At 37.5% G+C, this 21,428-nt stretch overlaps 1 protein-coding gene across 1 annotated transcript in view; it reads right to left on the reverse strand.

The window, feature by feature from the left end:
- The window catches only part of SRBD1 (S1 RNA binding domain 1), a 134,835-nt gene that overhangs the window by 51,809 nt on the left and 61,598 nt on the right, over positions 1 to 21,428 (reverse strand). Inside the window, exon 17 of the mRNA XM_063443913.1 lies at positions 14,725 to 14,807. Within this exon, the coding sequence (XP_063299983.1) occupies positions 14,725 to 14,807 (83 nt within the window). The remainder of the gene's footprint in view (positions 1 to 14,724; positions 14,808 to 21,428) is intronic.

Here is a 21,428-nt window from a genome sequence, read left to right on the forward strand (position 1 = left end):
ATCATCGGGGCAGATGGGAGGATCCACTATCTCGGTTTAGAGAAAGTTTCTTCTTTTTTTTTTTAACTATGTTTAATGAAAAAGAAGACAGACTAAATTCTAAAATAAAAATAAAAAATTCAAATGAGGAAACAAAATCTCAGGATTTGCTCTGTATCTTTTACAAGCGGTAGGTAGCAACCATGCAGTATAAAAACCTACTCCACCTACTGTGCTATTGGTAAAAAAAAATACATTGCTGCCCCAAGCATTCTTTCATAGAATTGCAAGCAATATATAGTAATGTTTTCCTTACAATTCAGCATTTCACAGTGGAAGGATGGGTGAATGACACGATGCATAAAATTCTCTGCTAAACCACAAAAACAAAAGACTTTTAGACCTTTAACTTCTAGAATAACAAACATAAGCGAGGCTTGCCTTAAAGCCTAAACTGACAGTTTTCTATAGACCTTTTCTATCATAGATAAAATACCCTGTCCCCGCAGGTTGGAAGTTCACTTTTCAGTAAGGTTTTCACATCATTTTAAGAATTAGATTTTGGATGACAAAAATAAAGACAATATTCATTTGAAATAAGCCAGCATTATTTGCAGTCGAGTGAATGTATATTTGTTTTGATTTAAAGTCTTGCAAAGTTGCAGCCAAATGCAGAAGAAAAATATTAAACTATCTATAACCTTGTGTCAACATATGATGCTACTGGGAATGGTAACTGAACTAATTTTCCAAGGAAAATTAATTACTTATGACTTGCAGTTGTGAAAGCAAACAACGTAAGTCTGGATTAGGGGACTTTTAATTTCGGCTTGGAGTTGCTATTAAATTGATTTCATATAAATCAAACTATGTAATGGAAAGCCGGAGAACGATGAAATCTTAGACAATGACTGACATATAAGAAATTGTATATTTGTGTAGCTGATGGAGGGAAAGGTCACATATATTAATCATTATCTAATAAAACATGAATTTGGTTTCTAAAACAATATAGGGAATCTTTGCTAAAAGCACTGGTTGCAGCCAAATTCAAACTAAAACAAATTGCGAAATTAATGTAAGGCTTTGCAGTGTGGTTGAGGCTTTTTTTTAACAAAATATATTTCTTACGCACCAGTATTATATAATGTTTGTGCAGGTGCAACAGATAAACAGGTTTTAATTCAGCTAGGAAACAATTTATAAAAATCGGTATTAGACAGACAATTAACCACCACTTGTGGCTCTCTTGACCCATGCATTAAAAGTAAAGATGTGCTCTTCACTAGTGGTCATTCATACTAACGTACTCCCCCAATGTAACCCATTATCAGTTGTACACATTGGCATACTCTCTTATGAGTTTTCCACACTAGTACTCTGTCACCCACTAAAGAACGTCGTAGGCTGTCTCTTCGATATTTATGAACATCATTATGACTCTTCCATACACGAGTACTATAGTTCATCCACACTTGAATGTTCTACTATGAGATCTCGGTTCTAGAGTACTCTGCTAAGGATCACCAAAGCCAAAATACTTTACTTTAGGAATTTCACACTAAGGTCCTCCATTACAAATCATTCACATACTTTCTAAGGAAATGTTTGATTGTTGGACACTTCATTGAATGCAGTTTAATTTACTTAAAGGGGCACTGCCATTTTATTCCAGTTTTCCGTTCCTTATGTCTTTTGTATCTCAATTATTAGACTCCCCCTTGCCACTTTCCTTTGGTTTATATTAACTATCCTTTTTCTTGTGTTGGTTGTCAATTTTTTGGCGCAGAAGTTTTGTTCTCCTCTGTCTGAGTTTTCTGTGGTTTGCCCTTCTTAGGGATTCTTTGAATAAATAGCACTGGCATCTGAAAAAAAGCCTTAAAGGACCACTATAGGCACCCAGACCACTTCAGCTTAATGAAGTGGGCTGGGTGCCTGGTACAGTTAGGTTTAACCCTTGTTGCAGTAAACATAGCAGTTTCAGAGAAACTGCTATGTTTACCTATGGGTTAATCCAGCCTCTAGTGGCTGTCTCATTGACAGCCGCTAGAGGCGCTTCCACGCTTCTCACTGTGATTTTCACAGTGAGAAGACGCCAGTGTCCATAGGAAAGCATTGATAATGCTTTCCTATGAGACTGGCTGAATGCGCGCACGGCTCTTGCCGCGCATGCACATTCAGCCGATGACAGAGTGCCACGGGAGTGGGACCCTGAGAGTGGGGGCACCCTCAGGGCACTATAGTGCCAGGAAAACGAGTATGTTTTCCTGGCACTATAGGGTTCCTTTAAGTTTTAATTAAATGAACACTGTAGGCACTGTAACCACTTCAACTCTTTAAACTGATTAATAGTGTTTGGAGTCTTTTAACACCCTCCTTCCATTTAGTGTTAAACTGCTTTTAATGGTATAATGATAAATGAGAGTCCCCAGCAGCACATCCAACCTGTGTTGCTTGACGTGTAATCCTTTGCCAAGCAAGGGTGCACAAAGCTCTATTAGGTGCTCATTTGTTCTGTATTATTCTCAACTACTACAGTGCGGTTCCTGAAACCTGTATTGTGATCGTTGGCTTTGCTAACCATTTAGGGACATTTGCAGTCTTCCTTTAAACCTTGCAGCTGCATTTACCCGCCATATCTCTTGTATTAACCCTTTCCTAACCTTACTTTGAATTAGCCTATTCAAGTGGGCGATTTAACCCCTTTTTCTCCAGTGAGATCCCAAACGTTATAGGATATCCCACATTCTGACCTGCATACAATCAACCTCTAATAGAGGTAAACAAATTGAGTTTGTCGTTATGAATTTATTTCGTATAATTATACTAAATCTGAACCTTTTTTTTTTTTATTGCATTATTATGCTTTTGGAGTTAGCATCAAATTATTTCTCATAGGTCTACATTACACAGTTGTTCTAAACGTGTTCTGATTTTAGGCTATTAAGTAATGGAGGAATTTAATTACTGTAAATGTATGGAATTGTATTGAAAGCCAATGTCAGGCATTAGTAAAATCAAATACTGTAAGTTTTAAAGAAGAAAAAAAAAAGTGGTCATAAAGTTAACCTGTCACCCACAAATTGTGAGAATGACATGTTCACATTCAGACAGACGATGGATGTTAGTGAAAAATGTGATCTATTTAAAATATATGCTACTTAAGAATTTATTGTTGGGATATGACTATGGGCACAGCAGTAAAGACCAGAAAGGTCAAATTATATGTAACACTCAATAACGTTCATCTATAGATCGGCTAGCATTTTCACTAGCCATAGATGAAATATTATGCTCTTTAAAATGACATCAGATCACGTTACACAGGGCAGGTGCACTTAACCCCTTAAGGACACATGACATGTGTGACATGTTATGATTCCCTTTTATTCCAGAAGTTTGGTCCTTAAGGGGTTAAAGCACTGAAAGCTAGTTACCATTTGACAGAACTTTCCAAATCCCTAAAATTAAGAGAAATAAGATAAAGTAGTCAATGTATTCCCCTTAAAAGTAACTTTCAAACCAAGACACATTTTCAGAAGACGAATAACACATAGATCCACACTATACGAAAGAATAACATTATGCTAAAAATTTAAAATGACAGGGCTCATTAGAGCTGCTCTGGATATTTTGCACAAAAACATTTTGTTCAAAAGTGCATACCATTGAGAAGTTCGCAAACACTAAAATATACCACTGCTACTATATCAATCACCCAAATAGATATTTACTGACTATGGAAAATTTTAAATTGTTGCATCGAAAATGGCAATTTTTTTCTCAGACATCAAATAAATTGCTTTAAAGTGACTGTGGTTGCAAACAGAAATAGGCAATGATAATTTCATAGTGAATGAAATGAAATCTATAAATTCTGGCTGCCACATCAGTCTAAAAGTGGAAAATTGACCAACTACCTAGTCTTGCTCAATTATGAAACTACAGGACTACCCTGTGCATGATATGATATTAGCTCGAGTTTAAATACACAAAAGAGAGCTTTTAAAATACGGCAATAGTTCGGTGTATACAGCAGCTGTGTTACATACAAACATTTAAACCTTACAGAGGTTCCAAAGCTCCAATTGTTAGTACACATGGATCGTTATATCCCAAGGTACACCAGCTAGATAACAATCCATGAGTTATTACAATTGAAATGTCCTCTGAATCAGTGGGATTGTTCTTATTTAACGTAACAAATTTTTATTTAAAATAATATATGCAATGTGAGCATACTATAAAACCAAAAACTTTATAAGATGTCGCAAAATTGATTTTAAATTGCAAGTGTATACTATACGATTACCTACTGTATCACTAATTAATACATGCTGCAAGCAAATAGAACCCTGGTAAACAGATTCCCAACAAACAACCCATAAATTGGTGCGCAATATCAGTTAAAACAGTTCACAATTATCTTATAGTATATAATGTAAATGGATACCAATTAAGGTGCGTAAGTGTCAAGCAGTTAATAAACATAACTCATATACTTCCACATATCCATTCGATGATCTCAAGGATCTAAAAGCAGAAACAAAAACAGCCCTAGTGCAACACTATTATATATCAGAAACTAAAAAGAAAAGAAGAAGATAAAATTCAAATAACTAGGGCTCACAAACATAAAGTGGTTATAGTTCAACTCCCAACTTATTACCTTAATTGGTATCTATTTGCACAATATATATATTATAAGATAATTGTGCACTGTTTTAATAAATGGAGAATTTCAAAATATATTGAAGGAGGGTTATCAAGGCAGAACATGTACTATTTTGGGTGCAAAATGCCAAATCTAGGAAAAATGCCATATCGTAAAAACAGGACTTTGAGCCACAGCCACACCAACTGATGGCCCCCGCTCTGCTTTGTTTTGTTTTGTTTTGCTTGTATTATTATTAAGTTCATTGCAACGTACAGTAACTTATCTTAACCTACTGGCACTACCGCGCCATGATAGGCTTTGCTCCTTAATGGCACACAAACTCTCCCATGTACTCAACACATGCACACCAGACAAGAGACACACCTCAGGCACACCTTCCCCACCTTCACGAACCAAAGACAATAAATTAGACACGAGGCTACGCCCCCCCCCCCCTCACTACTACCTCCCAAGGGTAGATGGCCCACACATGAGACACCGCAAAAGGCCCACGAGACCTCTATAGGTCCATACAGACCGGCACCGTGACTGCCCTTTTACACGGTCAAGTAGACACGACCAGATTTCCCACAACCATGCACGCATACCCCACGCACAGGGGACCGAAGCAACACCCGAGACACACCTTACTTCCCCCACTTGGGAACCCAAAGAGACAGGGGACCTACAAATAGGCACCCCACTACACTAGACACCCCAACACAACAACCGAGCATGATCATCGACGGAAGACAAAAGGCGGACCCGCAACACAAGCTAGAAAGACAGTAACACGTACTATCAAAACCAAAGACAAACAAACGAACAGCTCGACGCTCAACCTACAGACAGCACACAAAAACCTCCCACGACTATGGACTAAACAATTAGCCCACAAAATCAAAAGCCAATATATTATAACATCTTGTTTATCTTTATATTTTTTTTTAAAAAATGTGCAGGAACCTAACTGTCATACAAATGTACTACTATGCCAAAACTATGCTTGCATATGCTGTCGTGGCAGTGTAAGATGTACTGTTATTACTTGCACAACAAAAATAAAGAATTAAAAAAAAAAATGCCAAATCTATTGGTTTCCATGTTCTTTATTTAGCACTGTGCCCAAGAAAAGCACATCTCCTAGGCTTTCTTAGGTCTATCAAACAATGGCGCCACAATATTAGACTTATGCAGACATGGCACTTAACTCCACCAGAGCATGTACAGACAACAGTTTGACTTGGAATGGATTTTTTGTCAAGTCACATGTGTCAAACTGCCTAGTTCTTTCTCAAGAATACTGCAGGAAGCAGACATCTTGGGAGAGATATTACACTGTACCCACCACATGCAGCTACAAAGCAATGTCAGGATATCTGTTTGAGTAATACCAAAACGGCAAAGGGTCAGCAAAGTTTCCAGTTAAATAAATAATCCATCCGATGACTTTGTAGAGAAAATTCATTCACAATGGAAATTCAGGTTTAAAGACTACCAACATACCTAGAGATTAATTTGCATTTACTGACTGTATTCACAATAGTCGTGCTTCATTGGACTGTAATGATTACTGAGAGAAAGAAAGTGCTATCTAGATAGTCTGCGCCAATGCTAAGATCACTTACTCCCTCTGGAGGAACAGCGGTACACTGCAAGAGCCAAAATGCTTTAAAAAAACAAAAAACAAAAAAAAACTGCTATATCTGGGTACAAAGTTAATATATAATTCATGTTTCCTTTTCTTAGTTTATTATAATTGACACATTGTAATGTACTTTGCCACTGTCTGACATATTGGAAAGACTGCTCATTATGTTCATGAATGAAATCTTTTTAATAAAAACAATATGTGTAAAAAAAAATTATAATAATAAAAAAAAAAAAAATCAAGAGGAATATCATTTAGATAGACTCAACATGTTTAACAGTGCATTACAATTATAAATGGGGATTTCTGACAAGAAATTGACATACAAAATAATATTTACAGAAACTAAAGAAAAAAAAGATAGCCCTGATCAAATGAGATGACAGTCTATGAATTAAGTTAATGTACACAATATGCGAAAAAAATTAAACATTACTTGAGGAAAAAAAGGAGTCATAGTGGAGACTGTGCTTCACATATATATATATATATATATATATATATATATATATATATATATACACACACACACACCGTATATACTCTAATATAAGTCGAGTTTTTCAGCACATTTTTTGTGCTGAAAAACCCCAACTCGACTTATACTCGAGTCAATGTCTGTATTATGGCAATTTACATTGACATAATACAGACAGGGGGCTGTGGGGGCTGCAGAGAGCGTTTACTTACCTCTCCTGCAGCTCCTGTCAGCTCCCTTCTCCTCCGCGCCGGTCCAGTCAGCACCTCTGTCAGCTCCCAGTGTAAGTCTCGCGAGAGCTGCGGGTCATAGTGCGGCTCTCGCGAGACTTACACTGTGACTTGCAGAAGGAGCTGACCGGACCGGCGCGGAGAAGGGAGCTGACAGGAGCTGCAGGAGAGGTAAGTGCTTCCTGCCAGCCCCCTCCACTGAACTGCCAATGCCACTGGACCACCAGGGAGTGAGAGCCCCCCTCCCTGCCATGTATCAAGCAGGGAGGGGGGACGAAAAAAATAATAATAATAATAACAAAAAAATTATTAAAATAATTTAAAAAAATAATAATAATAAAAATGCCACCCCCCACCAAGGCTCTGCAACACACACACACTGCATTCCTACACACACACTGCACTCGTATACACACACTGCACTCATACACACACACACACTGCATTCATTATATACACACACTGTAAATAAATATTCAATTAATATAATTTTTTTAGGATCTAATTTTAGTTAGAAATTTACCAGTAGCTGCTGCATTTCCCACCCTAGTCTTATACTCGAGTCAATAAGTTTTCCCAGTTTTTGGGGGTAAAATTAGGGGCCTCGGCTTATATTCGGGTCGGCTTATACTCGAGTGTATACGGTATATATATATATATATATATATATATATATATATATAGGCGGATAGATAATGATTAGACAGACAGATCGATAAAGTGCAAGGAACTGGACAAAGTTAGAAAAAGCTGTACAGACCATAACATGTGTGCTTTATATTACATTCCCCACCTAATGCGTGGAGAACATGAGGACACATTATGGTTTTCTACAGAATAGGCCATATGAGGTCATCACATTGCACAGCATGATGACATAGAGAAGCATCTGAGTGGCAGAGGGCAGCAATTGACAAGCATGTGTCATAGGTCCGGAGACCAACAGCAAATATAACCTCACAGAGGGAGTGACTGTCCAACACAATCCACCCCAGAACTGTAATAACAGATAAGTATAAAGGCTGGTTTTAATACGATGTTTGATAACAAGGGGAGCCCCTAATTCTTTAAGCAAAACTTAATACCCTAAATAAATATTTTTAACTGTTAGACTATTCCTTTAAATAGGCTGCTATTTTTTAATGCAAAGGGTTCACACAATCAAACAATTATTTTTACAGATTCACTAATGTATAGCACAGTGCTTGCGGTTTGGAAATGGTGAACACCGTCTCACCCACTCTTCTAAATATTTAAACGCAAACACTCAAAGGTTTTGCAATCTCTGGCAAGTACAAATCTTGGCAAAAAAAAAAAAAACACAAAAAACACAAGCAGATTGGCACATTTCAGCATTCTCATGGCATCACTTGTTTGTGGCCTGAACAAGTCAACATACAAGAATATTAAAATATCTTCTCAAGCGTTCTAAAATAAAGATGTGAGATCTGTCATGCACTGCAAATAAAAATAAGGGAGTACATTTTGGGGAATATTTTCAAAATGATTTTTTTAAAATACTAGATTATGATTTGTTAAATCCTTGATTGGTAAGGAATAATGAAGTACATGTTCTTTTTCGTGGTACACTTTATTCATTACGCAGTAATATAGATTGTGATGGCAGATAAAAACCAAAATATGTCCCAGTTAGCCTGCTTATTTTGTAACCCCATACATACTCTATTTATTTTTTTCTTCACAAGAGCTTTATACATGTGCCAAAACTATTTAAATTCTCTCCTCTATGTGCTGAGCCAGGTTAACCAAGTTATTTACGCATATTCGCGTACACTGTATTTTTGCACACTCCTGCTTATGCAAACTGCACTTGTACATTTATTAAAACCACATCCCATGTGAACTGTTGTTTAAACGGATAGAGAGTTAAATAACAGTTCAGTGCTGATATCCATGTTTTTAATGCAATCAAAAAACTGAAATGTCACATGCTTTTTCAGCCACTAAGACTATCAAAGTTAGGGAGCGTTATCAACTTAAAACCGAGATTAATGCCAGTCTTAACAGTTAATCGCTAGTAGATATAGCATACCTGTGCATTTGTTGGGTTTTCACTTCTGCTATGTTATTTAGTTGTTACGGCTCCTATTTGTAGTTGATTTGCTTTCATTAACAACAAAATCATTAATGTATTATGATGATGTTGCTTTTGCACGTCATCAACTCATTAGGGGCGTTTGAGGTGCTAGTTCTGCTAATGTGCCAGCACTCTAGCTTCAGTAGTTTATCAAGTGTCCTGTTGTTTCCAAAATTATTCTTCTAAAATATGTTTTTATACTTGCTAAATATGGGCTAACAATTTCTAACAATCAGTATTGGACAGGCAATTACTTGCCACTATTTGTGGCTCTCTTGACCCATGGGCAGAGTACAGAATATTTGATAGAGTCCTAACCTCAACATCTGAGGAAAGGGATTTAGGGGTGATTATTTCTGATGACTTAAAGGTAGGCAGACAATGTAATAGAGCAGCAGGAAATGCTAGCAGAATGCTTGGTTGTATAGGGAGAGGAGTTAGCAGTAGAAAGAGGGAAGTGCTCATGCCATTGTACAGAACACTGGTGAGACCTCACTTGGAGTATTGTACGCAGTACTGGAGACCGTATCTCCAGAAGGATATTGATACCTTAGAGAGAGTTCAGAGAAGGGCTACTAAACTGGTTCATGGATTGCAGGATAAAACTTACCAGGAAAGGTTAAAGGATCTTAACATGTATAGCTTGGAGGAAAGACGAGACAGGGGGGATATGATAGAAACATTTTAAATACATAAAGGGAATCAACACAGTAAAGTAGGAGACTATATTTAAAAGAAGAAAAACTACCACAACAAGAGGACATAGTCTTAAATTAGAGGGACAAAGGTTTAAAAATAATATCAGGAAGTATTACTTTACTGAGAGGGTAGTGGATGCATGGAATAGCCTTCCAGCTGAAGTGGTAGAGGTTAACACAGTAAAGGAGTTTAAGCATGCGTGGGATAGGCATAAGGCTATCCTAACTATAAGATAAGGCCAGGGACTAATGAAAGTATTTAGAAAACTGGGCAGACTAGATGGGCCGAATGGTTCTTATCTGCCGTCACATTCTATGTTTCTATGTTTCTATGCACAAAACATGGCAGTCAGAGCTGGGGGGTCTCAGTCACCAAATTAGAACATAGTGGACATTAGCCAGGCTAATGATGTACTAAAGGACACTGCTGGAGGGGCAGTTACACCTCTGATATCAACAGTATCTCTGAAAGCCTGAATACAAAGACTCCAAGCACCCTAACCACTTCAAATCACAGACGTTGTCATGATAATTGGAGTAACCATTTAAGCTTGACTGTTTAACACAAGACATATGGCCCTATAATGGTAAAACTATTGTCACAAAGTGTGTAAAGAGTGTGATTTATTTACTAAACAACAAACTATTAATTAACAATGTGCTTGTTAGTTGCTCTTTGGCAGCCATTAACATGGCAATAATTACCAAAACAATTAGTTGTAAATGATTTCACAATATTTTACATTTTAATATGCAACGAATTTTTGAAAATGTAACCAGAAGATATTTTATACCACATTTTCTTTTCAAAATGCATTCTATTTTAGTTATTGTAGGTGGTACAATTTCAAACCATGGTTGCAATATGAGGCTGTTAGCTGCCCCTGCTGTGTACTTGGAATGATAACAGAGGTTAATCAATCCTTATAAAACATACAGCCAAACTGGATTAAAGAAAAAACTTACAAAGAACACATGCTACATAAATATGACTTCATAGAACAGTGATACGTTCTGCAGCTATAAAAATATTTATAACAAGAACAATGTATTTGGTTTACACAAACAAAAGTCTAAATACATGAAATGCATTTCAATTAGAGATTAGTTGCTGTATCGTTCTGTGATACATTCATACAAGCTGAACAACATTCTGAAATTATTAGAAAAAACAAAACAAAAACAGGATAGAAAGTAAGGATAAGAAGTCTTGGGACACTAACATAAAGTCTCATTCGTGTCACCATAGCAATGCACTTGCCTTACAATCAGTCCTTAAAGGGTTACTTCAACCATCATAAACGCTACGATCTGCTGTAGTGGATATGGTGATAGTGGTTTGCCCTCTTACCTGGGTACTCAGCCAATGAATGACATTCTGTGCATAGTAATACACAGAGAATTGACATTAGCCTGCTCTGAACTTCTGTTGTGGGCTGACTAATCGTCACTAGCCCCAGTGGCAGGTTAGTTAAATGATGAACATACAGACTCCGAGCACCACAACCACTTCAAAACTATGACGTGGTCATGAAGACTGGAGTAACCATTTGAAGAATATTCCCCGTTTCTGTTGAAATCAAGCATTTCAGCTGAGCTGGTTATGGCTAGGAACTTCATAGTGCTTCAGTTTCTGGCAAGCTCTTGAACTTCCTATGGAGAATGCATTGATACTAAGATCACAGATAAATAATATGTTCTAAGCATGTGTAGGAGTTCAAACAGACTGCTTTTGTGTTTCCATACACTTGGGTATAAACATATGTATGCTTGTTAACATACGCATTAGAATAGAACTTTTTTTTTTTTCCCCTGAATTAAGTGGAACACAAATAGGGGCTGCATAACGTTGAAAGAAGAACAAGGGGTGATTGCTGAAAAGGGAGGATCGTTCATAATTTCATGAGGTCATTTCTCAAAAGCGAGGGCCAACATCTGATGTAATTTATCCAACTGGAAAATGGATTACGAAGTATTATTTAACATCTGCTTTATTCATACCTGAGAACACTTGAGGAGTTTTGCAGATAGAACCCTTCCAATTAAGATGGGGAGACACAGACTAGGCTAGAAGGTTGCTGAGAGACAATTGCAAACGTGTGAGTAGTCTGTACAACTGCGTAGGCCAATCCATGCAGGGATTGATTGGGAGGAGTTACCCTAATTTGAGCAAGAGTTGATGCAGGGTCTAGAGTAGTAGCTATCGGATAGTGTTTTCTGGCAAGCTGTTGGAACTCAGAATGTGGAACAAACACATTGACTTCAGGGCAATAACAGGCTTTATGAATGCAATCCGTAGAATGTGTGTTGTTTTTTTTTTTCTCTTTAATTAGCGCCAGCTTTAATATTGGGATTCACATCTTGCAATCGATTAAGAGTAAAATATCAATTTAGCTAGAAGCATTAATCTCTCTAGTAAAGTTGAAAGTAAATGTGACATTTATAAGCTGCCAATGAAGGTAAAAACATAAAATATAATGGAAGCTTTCAACGAAATGTGCGTTGGTACTAAACAGTTTGGGAACCAATGGTCCAAAGGCTGTGTGATAAAATTAAAAGTCCCAATAACAAAAGCCAGAGGGTCTGAGGTCTATTATGGGTGGGCTTTTCAGAGTTTAATATCAATACGCCAGAGCTCAGACATATTGCCTTAATTTCCCTACGCTTACTGACACTTAGTCATTCTGAATAATTCCGTTCTAACCATTTATAACTTTCTAACCTACTAAACACTACTAAACAGATGTGGTTTTATTTAGATGTTTATAGGATGTAAGAAACAATTAGGCATGTTATTGGAGAGAGGAAATGTTTGCTTTTGCTTTAAGTTGGGAATGGTGTATTTTACGAATAAGGGTGGGGGGGAGGACGACTTTTTTTTGTGTCTGGCAAAGTGTGTTAATGCTTGGTATTGCTTTACACAATTACTTCTTCATTTGTGGGAAGAGGAACAGATCACATGGAATGGAAATGCTTAAAACCGCACAAGCACTTAGCTTTTTTTTTTTTAAGCCTTTCCTACCCAAGTTCTAGCAAAGCTCTTCCTTCGTCTTTTCAAAGAAGTAACATTTATCAAGCAAGCAGAGCTCTGAAAGGTTAAATATTACATTAAAGGAATTAATAATCCATCTGAACAAGTATGCCATTTAGTGCTGCAAATGACTGGTATGAATAGAATAAATATGTTAACAACTGTGCTGGATTACACAAAAGTGTCCAACCATTAATCAATTAGCATTATGGAGCATCATCACAATATCGGATATCTACACTCTAAGGAAATCTGACCCTTTGTGATAAATTACACACACAGCAGTAAATTAATTGGGCAGTTGGTCTCTGCATTGTATGTGTTTTTGTCGGTTTCTAAGCTGTTTGTTCTTTTAATAGCTGGGCTCAGTTAGCAAGTTTAGCAAGTTTTGACAGGGTTGTTTTAGGCAGTACAAGAGTACCGCCAAGACATTTTAAATTCATATGACACGTTTCAAAGACTTTGTGATGGACAATTTTTCCAAATAAAGAGATTGGAATTCTTACCTCACCCCCCCAAAAAAATGCAACAACAACAATGTATTACCCAATTCATAAGTCTAAAATAAAACTGTTTATTGCAGGACAGTCCATATGAAAAACCAGGGCCAAAGAATGTATTATGATATTTTTCTATGAATATCCTGACATGATCATACACTATTTTGAATGGCACAAAATACTTTACTCATTCTTAGTCATTATTGTACTCATTTGGTCATTCTTAGAGCATTTCATTAGAGACTGCAGGTGCCCAGATAAGATGTCCTTGGGACACCATCAGATTGGGCAGAGAGGAAGCAGAAAAAAGAGCCCCAAATGCAAATTCAGAACATCTTCTCAATACCTATTTTCTCAAAACTAAAAGGTAAGACATCAGTTGAAGAACTGTGAACATATAGGCATGTGGTTTGTTAGGTAGATGTCTCCTTAGCTAATGTGTGGGGGGAGTATTTAAGCACTGGGGAAAAACATATGATCATACATTGGTGCTATCAATGACTAGCTACTTCCTGAAGGCATTTTAACAGACACATCAACACCAAGGATAGGAGTGGGGTGTGCAACAGACATTACTGAAGACGAGAGACAACCAGAAATTGAGAGTGCCATGTCTGCCCACACTGCTGAACCTCTCTCGCATGGGTGTTGCTCAGCCACAAGTGTGTTTAAGGACACTGTGCTTCAAGGGGATTTTTCTGTAGTGTATCCAGAAATAGAACACCAGGAAAAAACCCTTGGAACGGTAGGAAAGGGGTTCCATACTTGGAATGCAAGTCTAGACAAAGAGCGTTTGTTATATCAGAAATGATACATTTATTTTCAAATATTTACAGTGTTGTAAGAGATTGAGATAGAGTTACCGGTACGTCCTTTTACAAATCTTACAGAGAATTTAAGGTACTTTTAATATTTTTGTTTCTTTATGTGATGACTGCGGTCAGAAAACTTGGGTCAGAAACCCTGAGATGCAGTAAATTCTTCCAGATCCTGGTTCACAAAAGTTCTGAACAAAGCATCACTGAGCCCTACACATTAGTGGAGAGGATCAATATCTTGTGCTACTTTACACAAAGGACTGAAACATCAGGGCAGTAATGATGTGAAAACAGAGAAGGCTCTGAAGATCATATTACAGGTCCGATCTGATGTTTTTTAATAGACTATAAATCTGGCTACAGCCATTTGCAAACCAGAATTACAAATAAAACACTAAAACCAGAAGGGGAAAAATGCAAATAAAATACAAGTATATTTGATGTTAATTCATGAAACAAACAAAAAAAAAAACGCAAAAAGCAAAATGCTCTGGCAATATTATAAAATAACGGTTCTGATTATTAATGGACTGGTGCTACTCAGCAGAATGATAGCCAAGGTTAAATAATTTGCATTAGCTTACCTGGTACATACCAACTCCAATGTGTTTGGGTTCAATTTTCACAAGCTCAGCTAATGGATCCTGTACACGTCTTGCTATGGAAACTAGAAAATAGAATGGGAAAACAAACGTGGTTTTATATGAAAAGCAGTACCATATAATTACAGGGGTTTGTGCTTTTACTCGTACAGACTACTACTTTAAATGTAATTCCAGTAAAAGGGTTCATTCAAAGCAGACCAGCATGTTTGGAAATGCCCTTCTTTAGAATATCAATGGTTAAGCAGAGTGGGGGGGGGAGGGGGAACAGGTGAGTTTGGATTACAATCTGACCAATTACAACACCACCTACTAGCATCTGGAACACGTTACAGCACTATTAGTGTATATAGCTGTCAACATGCAAAATAAATAACAACAGTTTCCCAGACTTACCATTAACACCTGCAAACACTCCACCTGTGCTCTTAACCTGAAAAAATGGAGTGCGGAGTGCACACAGTTTGGAGTATTCAATTGCATGCGTTAGGGGCCATAGTGGGGGTTATAGTAAGTAAAGTGGGATGGATAGGGTTTGTGGAGGAGGGATAGGACCTATAGTGGTTGAATTGTGGCTGTAGTTGCAGGTTAGAGACTTTTGTGGGGTGTATAGTTGTTATAGTGGGGTGACAGGGGATTTAGTGGGGGTATAGGGGCTGTAGAGGGGGACAAGGGGCTATAGTGGGAGGATATTGACTATTGTGTGGTGGATAGTGACAGGAGCTGTTGTGGGGTGACAAGCTAATACAAGCCACATTGTGCTTCAACAAACTTACAATATATTACCAGCCACCCCATGTTTCCTTCTTCCAAATAAAAGAGGACAATGAACAGGAAGCCGCCCAAGTGGTAGTAAATTTTCCAAAACACTTAGCACAATATTTATCTATGGGGAAGCTTGTGAAGGCGATGAGCTACATATGGTGCACAAGGTTCCTCCATTGACTTCATATAATTCATCCTCTTCCGCTTCCCAGAATAAGCTTTTAGTTATTTCATTATTCAATGTAAACAGAGGCTACAGCACTATTCCTGGTTCTTCCCCGCAGCCCAGCATTATATATTAGTGAGCATTCACCTTATACATACACACAAGGCCATTGATAGCCCTGGCAAAGTGATTGGCAAATCAGTTAATAAGCTAAAGGAACTATTATGTTCAGCAAATGTATAAGAAACCCTGAAACAGAGGAATATTTAGAGAAATGTATTTATAATTATCTTTGAATGTAATTTTAATCCAAATCCGTAATAACACATGAATGATAGGTGGTAAAACAACACTGGGCTTCACCTTAGAGGCTAACGGTAAGGGTTATCAAGTGTTCCTCAAATGTGATGCCTAATTTAAGATCATTAGTAGGAAATCATGCTCTGCCCAAATTAATATGGTGTACTATCATTTGGATGAGTAATACTCCCGACATATAGGGTTTTTGGCCCAATTTGGTGACCTATACCACAGATTTTAACAGTACAATAGAAAAATGTGAAGCTTCATAAACCACACAAATGCACTTGACTTTACTAGCCCAATAATTGGAAAAGGTATTTTGTAAATATCATTCACATTTCAACGGTAAAGTCACTAGGAATCCATTTTCCTGAGTTTATTTATATGTTCTAAAAGATTACCGGAGAACATCAAATAAGAAGGTAATATGAGACATGTTACAATTCATTAGGAAGATCTATTGTCATTTTAATGAAGAAAGATAGAATCTCTGTGAACCTACAAAACCCTTTTTTGCTAATAAAAGTCATAAAAGCCTCTGTGGAAAGGTAAGCAAGAAAACGATGATGCCCCTTTATTTACTTTTAAAATAACAAACTTGCAACACTAAAGCTAAATAGCTAAAACTATTTTCTTCTTTTCCAAGTACTAAACAATATCCCTAAACATCTGTAAATGTTATTTTCAAACTAAATGATGTGTTTTCTACATAGCAAGCAAACTGCTGCAAAGGATTCTAAATATAAACTGTAATAAGCTCAAAGACATCTTGAGTTCCTCGATGGAAATGTGCATTAGTAATTAAAAAAAAAAAAAAGCAAGTAGCCATTCCAAAAGGAGTTCACGGTTATATAATAAATATGTATACATGACGTAGAATCCACATTCTGCCAAAGACAGAAGGTACTTAAAGGGACTCTCACAGCACAGTGTGTTATAGTTGCAAAGACATTTGCTACATCTGTGCATGGCGAGATTGTTCTGTTCGGGCAAATAATTTTTCTGAAATATCGTTCGGGATATTCAATGATTGCTCATGTGATGGTTCCACATGTCCGAACGCGGTTAATGAAAAACTATTGGGGGAAACATTCTGACAAATCAAAAATGGCACAGCCAGTGTACTGCAAAACATATACATACTATTATGTTTATATTGTATATATATTATGCACTACACCGACAGGAGCATTTCTCCATCATTTGGGAGGATTAAGGGGGAGTAGTGGGAAAAAAAGTCTATATTTATATATTTATTAAATATATAATATATATATAGATTTTTTTATTTTTACTGCTCTTTGTTTTTTCCCCCCTCTATATACATCCCCGCGGCATGGGTGGTGGTTCTTGAAACCATAATATCAAACATTACTCAGTGTTCCATAAGTAGGGATCTACTTTGAGCAAGCCAAAATGCTATCAAAAAGTACAAATGAGAAGTTATTCTCATTTTGATTTGTTTGATGTCCCTTAGTCTATCTTTTTGCCATCAGCATAAGTAGAAATAATACAAGTAAAGAGGCTATAAGTCTTTTCATGCACATTGCAATACCCCCTGTAATCTGGCCGCTTCATACAACATGCACCACCAGAAATACCATTTTGCAAGAGGTGATTTTCAGATAATCATACCTAGCAAGATCTATAGATCTTCAGGAGTTTTAACCAGCACAATATACACACCGAACCTGTACCCAACTTAAAGAGATTCTAGTGTTAAGAATACAAAGCTGCAATGCTAACACTATAGTGCCCTCTGGTCTCACTCTTCAGTGTTTATGTCCCTCAATGCTCGTCCTCCTTTGACGTCATCCGATGGGGGAATCTACCACACCATTCGTGGTAAGCGCCGCAAGTGCATTAGGCCCTCCCCTACAGGAAAGTATTGACTCAATGCTTTCCTATGAGAATTTCACTGACGCTGGATGTCCTTATTCAGAGCGTGAGGACATCTAGTGTTATTCAGGGGACCCAGAGTCCGGTAAACTCCCGGAAGCGGCTCTAGAGCCTGTCTTAGTACTGCAATGTGTAAATTGCAGTTTCTCGAAAACTGCAGTGTTTCACTTTGCAGGACTAAGAGGGACAGGGGCATTGCATCCAGACCACTTCAAAGAGCCAAAGTGCTCTGGGTGCCTATAATGTCCCTTTAAAGGTAAAATGTGATCTTAATATGCATAGGTCTCTACCGTATTATTTAATTTAACAAAAAGATTTGAGATCTACCTAAACATGTTGTTTGCTACCAATTACTTACTAACCACTGCACAACTCTGCAGAATATGTTGGTGTGTTACAAATAAAATGAGATTAGGAAAAATGCTTGTATTTTATTGTTGCATTCTTTGAGACAGTCATAGTTATTGTAGCGTCTGTAACATAAAAACCTTTTTTCATATCCATAACCTCAAACCTGCCTACTTCCAGTCATTGAACAGTAAGACGCTATTAGAAGCTTTCAAAGCAGTTTGGCAGCACATAAGGCATGGTAACATATGTATTCTGGGTTCCAAACATTTCATTATGTAGTCAGTTACTCTTTGATTCACAATATCCAATGCATTGTAACCATGGAAGTACATATGAATTGTTCTAAACTTTACCAGATGTAAGATGATGTTAGATTAAGTTATTTAGTGTGTGCTACATGATTTTAGATTAGGGTAAATTAGCATGTTTGGAAGGGACACAGAGAATATGAGCTTGCCCAGCCCAACCAAGTTAAATTGTTTAACCCTATGAAGTGGAGAATTTTAACATTGGTGACTTAAATAGTGCATCTTTTTTTTCCACACACAAAATTAACAACATGTACAGCCAAGAAAAATATACAAAATGCAACTCAAAATACAGAGATTTTCACTTTGTCTATAACTGGTAATCAGAAGTGTCACTAAGGAACTGGACAAAAAAATAATTGAAAAATGGTATAGAATAGTTATTAAAGAGTTACTCTAGCCCCAAAACAGTGTTTTCATTAAAAACACTGATTTTGGTTGTAGTAACCCCTTTTGTGCTGGTGTGCCCTGCCACCACCACAAATACACACACAAAATATTAAACGTACTTAGTTTGCCTTACCAAGGCCAAGTTGTCCCTTAGCCCAATCCTCACCAGGGGATGTCAGGAAGAACGGACTGTGGAGAGGACCTGGGCGGCACAGATGGAGTGGGGCATGCCACCATGGGCTGCCTGGTGTCCGCATGCTGTGCCTGCTGGCATCAGACGCTACTTTTGCACAGACATTACATTAGCCAGCCTGCTAACAGCTGGGTTTATCACTGAGTGAGCAGTGTTTACCCCTTAAGGACCAAACCTCTGGAATAAAAGGGAATCATGACATGTCACACATGGCATGTGTCCTTAAGGGGTTAAAAGGTAAAATACTACCAGGCACCAATAACACTGCAAATCAAGTGCTTGGAGTATTGGAGTAACCCTATAACTGACAATTAGAAGTACTGCTTCCAATGTGAGCCACATTAGACTGATTAACAATTAGCAGTATATTCTGCTATAAAAGATGCTTGACAATTAGTATGTGAACTGTGAGGCAACGAAGACATCTAAATAAGTCAAAGAGTTGATGACCAAACTGTGAACTATGAAAAGTATCTGTAAAACTAACTCTAAAAAATGCTTAAATAATATAATATGCAAAGAAGGGGCAAAATAGCAAAAATAATAAAGGACAAACATCACTATGAAACTCACAAACAGTGACATAAGTTGGCCAATTCACATGAAGACTCCAACACTTTTTAAATGGACACTGTAGGCACCCAGACCACTTCAGCTAATTGATGTGGACTGGGTGCAGTGTCCATATTGCCCATAGTGCTGCAATGTTAAACAATGCAGTTTAAGAGAAACGGCAATGTTTACATTGCAGCACTAAGTAAGCCTCTAGCGGCTGTCTACCAGACAGCCACTAGAGGGCTTCCTGGTTTAAAACGGACCTTTGGTCTGGTATCTGACGCTGGATGTCCTCATGATCGGCATGAGAAACTCCAGGGTCAGATATTTCCCCATAGGAAAGCATTGATTCAATGCTTTCCCAAGGGGAGGTCTAACGAGTGTGCTGCATTTGTTGCGCATGCGCATTAGAGCACGCTCATCGCGGTACGGAGGAGCTTTGACCTATCGCCGAGGGACATCGGCACTAGGATAAGGTAAGTAAATAAAGGGTTTTTAATCCTTTATTTACTGTGGAAAGGGAGGGTTGTGTAAGGGAGTGGAGAGGCAGGGAGAGCCAAAAGCCAGAGAATGAGAACTACAAAATGTTTCAGTCTATTTTGGTAGGGTAATAAGCAAAATAACTGGGAATAAAATTTGTAACATGTAGTAAATGTGACAAGTCTAAGAGGGTATAATCATACGATCTCTGTCTCTATCTAAATTAGGCTATTTGAATTTCAAGTTATCTGAATCCATTAGTTTTCATAAAACACAATAGGATAAACCTCTGTAATTCACAAAACAAGGTTGGCAACACTTTAGTTTCAAGTGGAACGTTTCTACTTTAAATGGGGACAAAAGATTTAGAAAGAGGACAATTGGTGGTCATGTCGCCAAAAATTAAGGGTGATGGGAGTTTGCACCCAGACCACTTAAATGAGCTAAAGTGGTCTGAGTGTGTACAGTGTCCCTTTAACACTTCCACATTATTAATGTAAATTTCATCAATCTGAAAAACGTAGACTGTAATGCCCTCAGCCAATCAATATTGGGTGAAAACTGAAATAATCCTTTTGAATGCATTTTAGGATATATCCAACCTGTGACAATAACTATTTTGCTGATTTTTCTTTTTCCAAATCGGACCTTTTTTGCAATTCTGTTTTCAGTCCGTTATAATTTAGTATTCAGTGAAAGTGCGATACATTGAGAGATAATGGCTCAGAGACTGGTGGAAAAGGAAATAGAAAATGGGAACGGTGAAACTTAATTCAGAGCAAAGGTAAAAAGGAAGAGAGAAAGACAAAGAGTGTGTAACAAATGGATAGCAGAGAGCGAGTTAAAGAACAAGTGGAAAAGGAAAAGTAAGTGTGATATAAAAAAAAAAAATTCTCTCTTTATACACCAACTCCTAATATGTTACAGAATTATGGAGCAGTTTTTACGATTTATAAATGACTAAAGAAATAACAGCAGAGTGTCAATAGGCAGCTAAAAGAAACCACACTAAATTAGCATCTTCAGCATTCTCCATAATGAGCAGTAGCAGTGATCCACAAATTGCAAACACCTGGCAAAAGTCAGCAGTTTTGTCAGATTCACATGTGTTGGTAATCCCTTCTGTATGATCCAATGTTTTCAATCATCCTATGTACAGATTAAGCAGGCATTCCAATGAGTACATCTCTCGTGTCCTCGCCACAAATCCACAAATAGTATTTCATATGGCGCATCCCATTTAGAGCCAAGAAACACTAACTCGGTAATTCTGCTC

This window comes from Pelobates fuscus, chromosome 2 (assembly GCF_036172605.1).
Source record: "Pelobates fuscus isolate aPelFus1 chromosome 2, aPelFus1.pri, whole genome shotgun sequence".
In the NCBI taxonomy this organism is placed as follows: domain Eukaryota; kingdom Metazoa; phylum Chordata; class Amphibia; order Anura; family Pelobatidae; genus Pelobates; species Pelobates fuscus.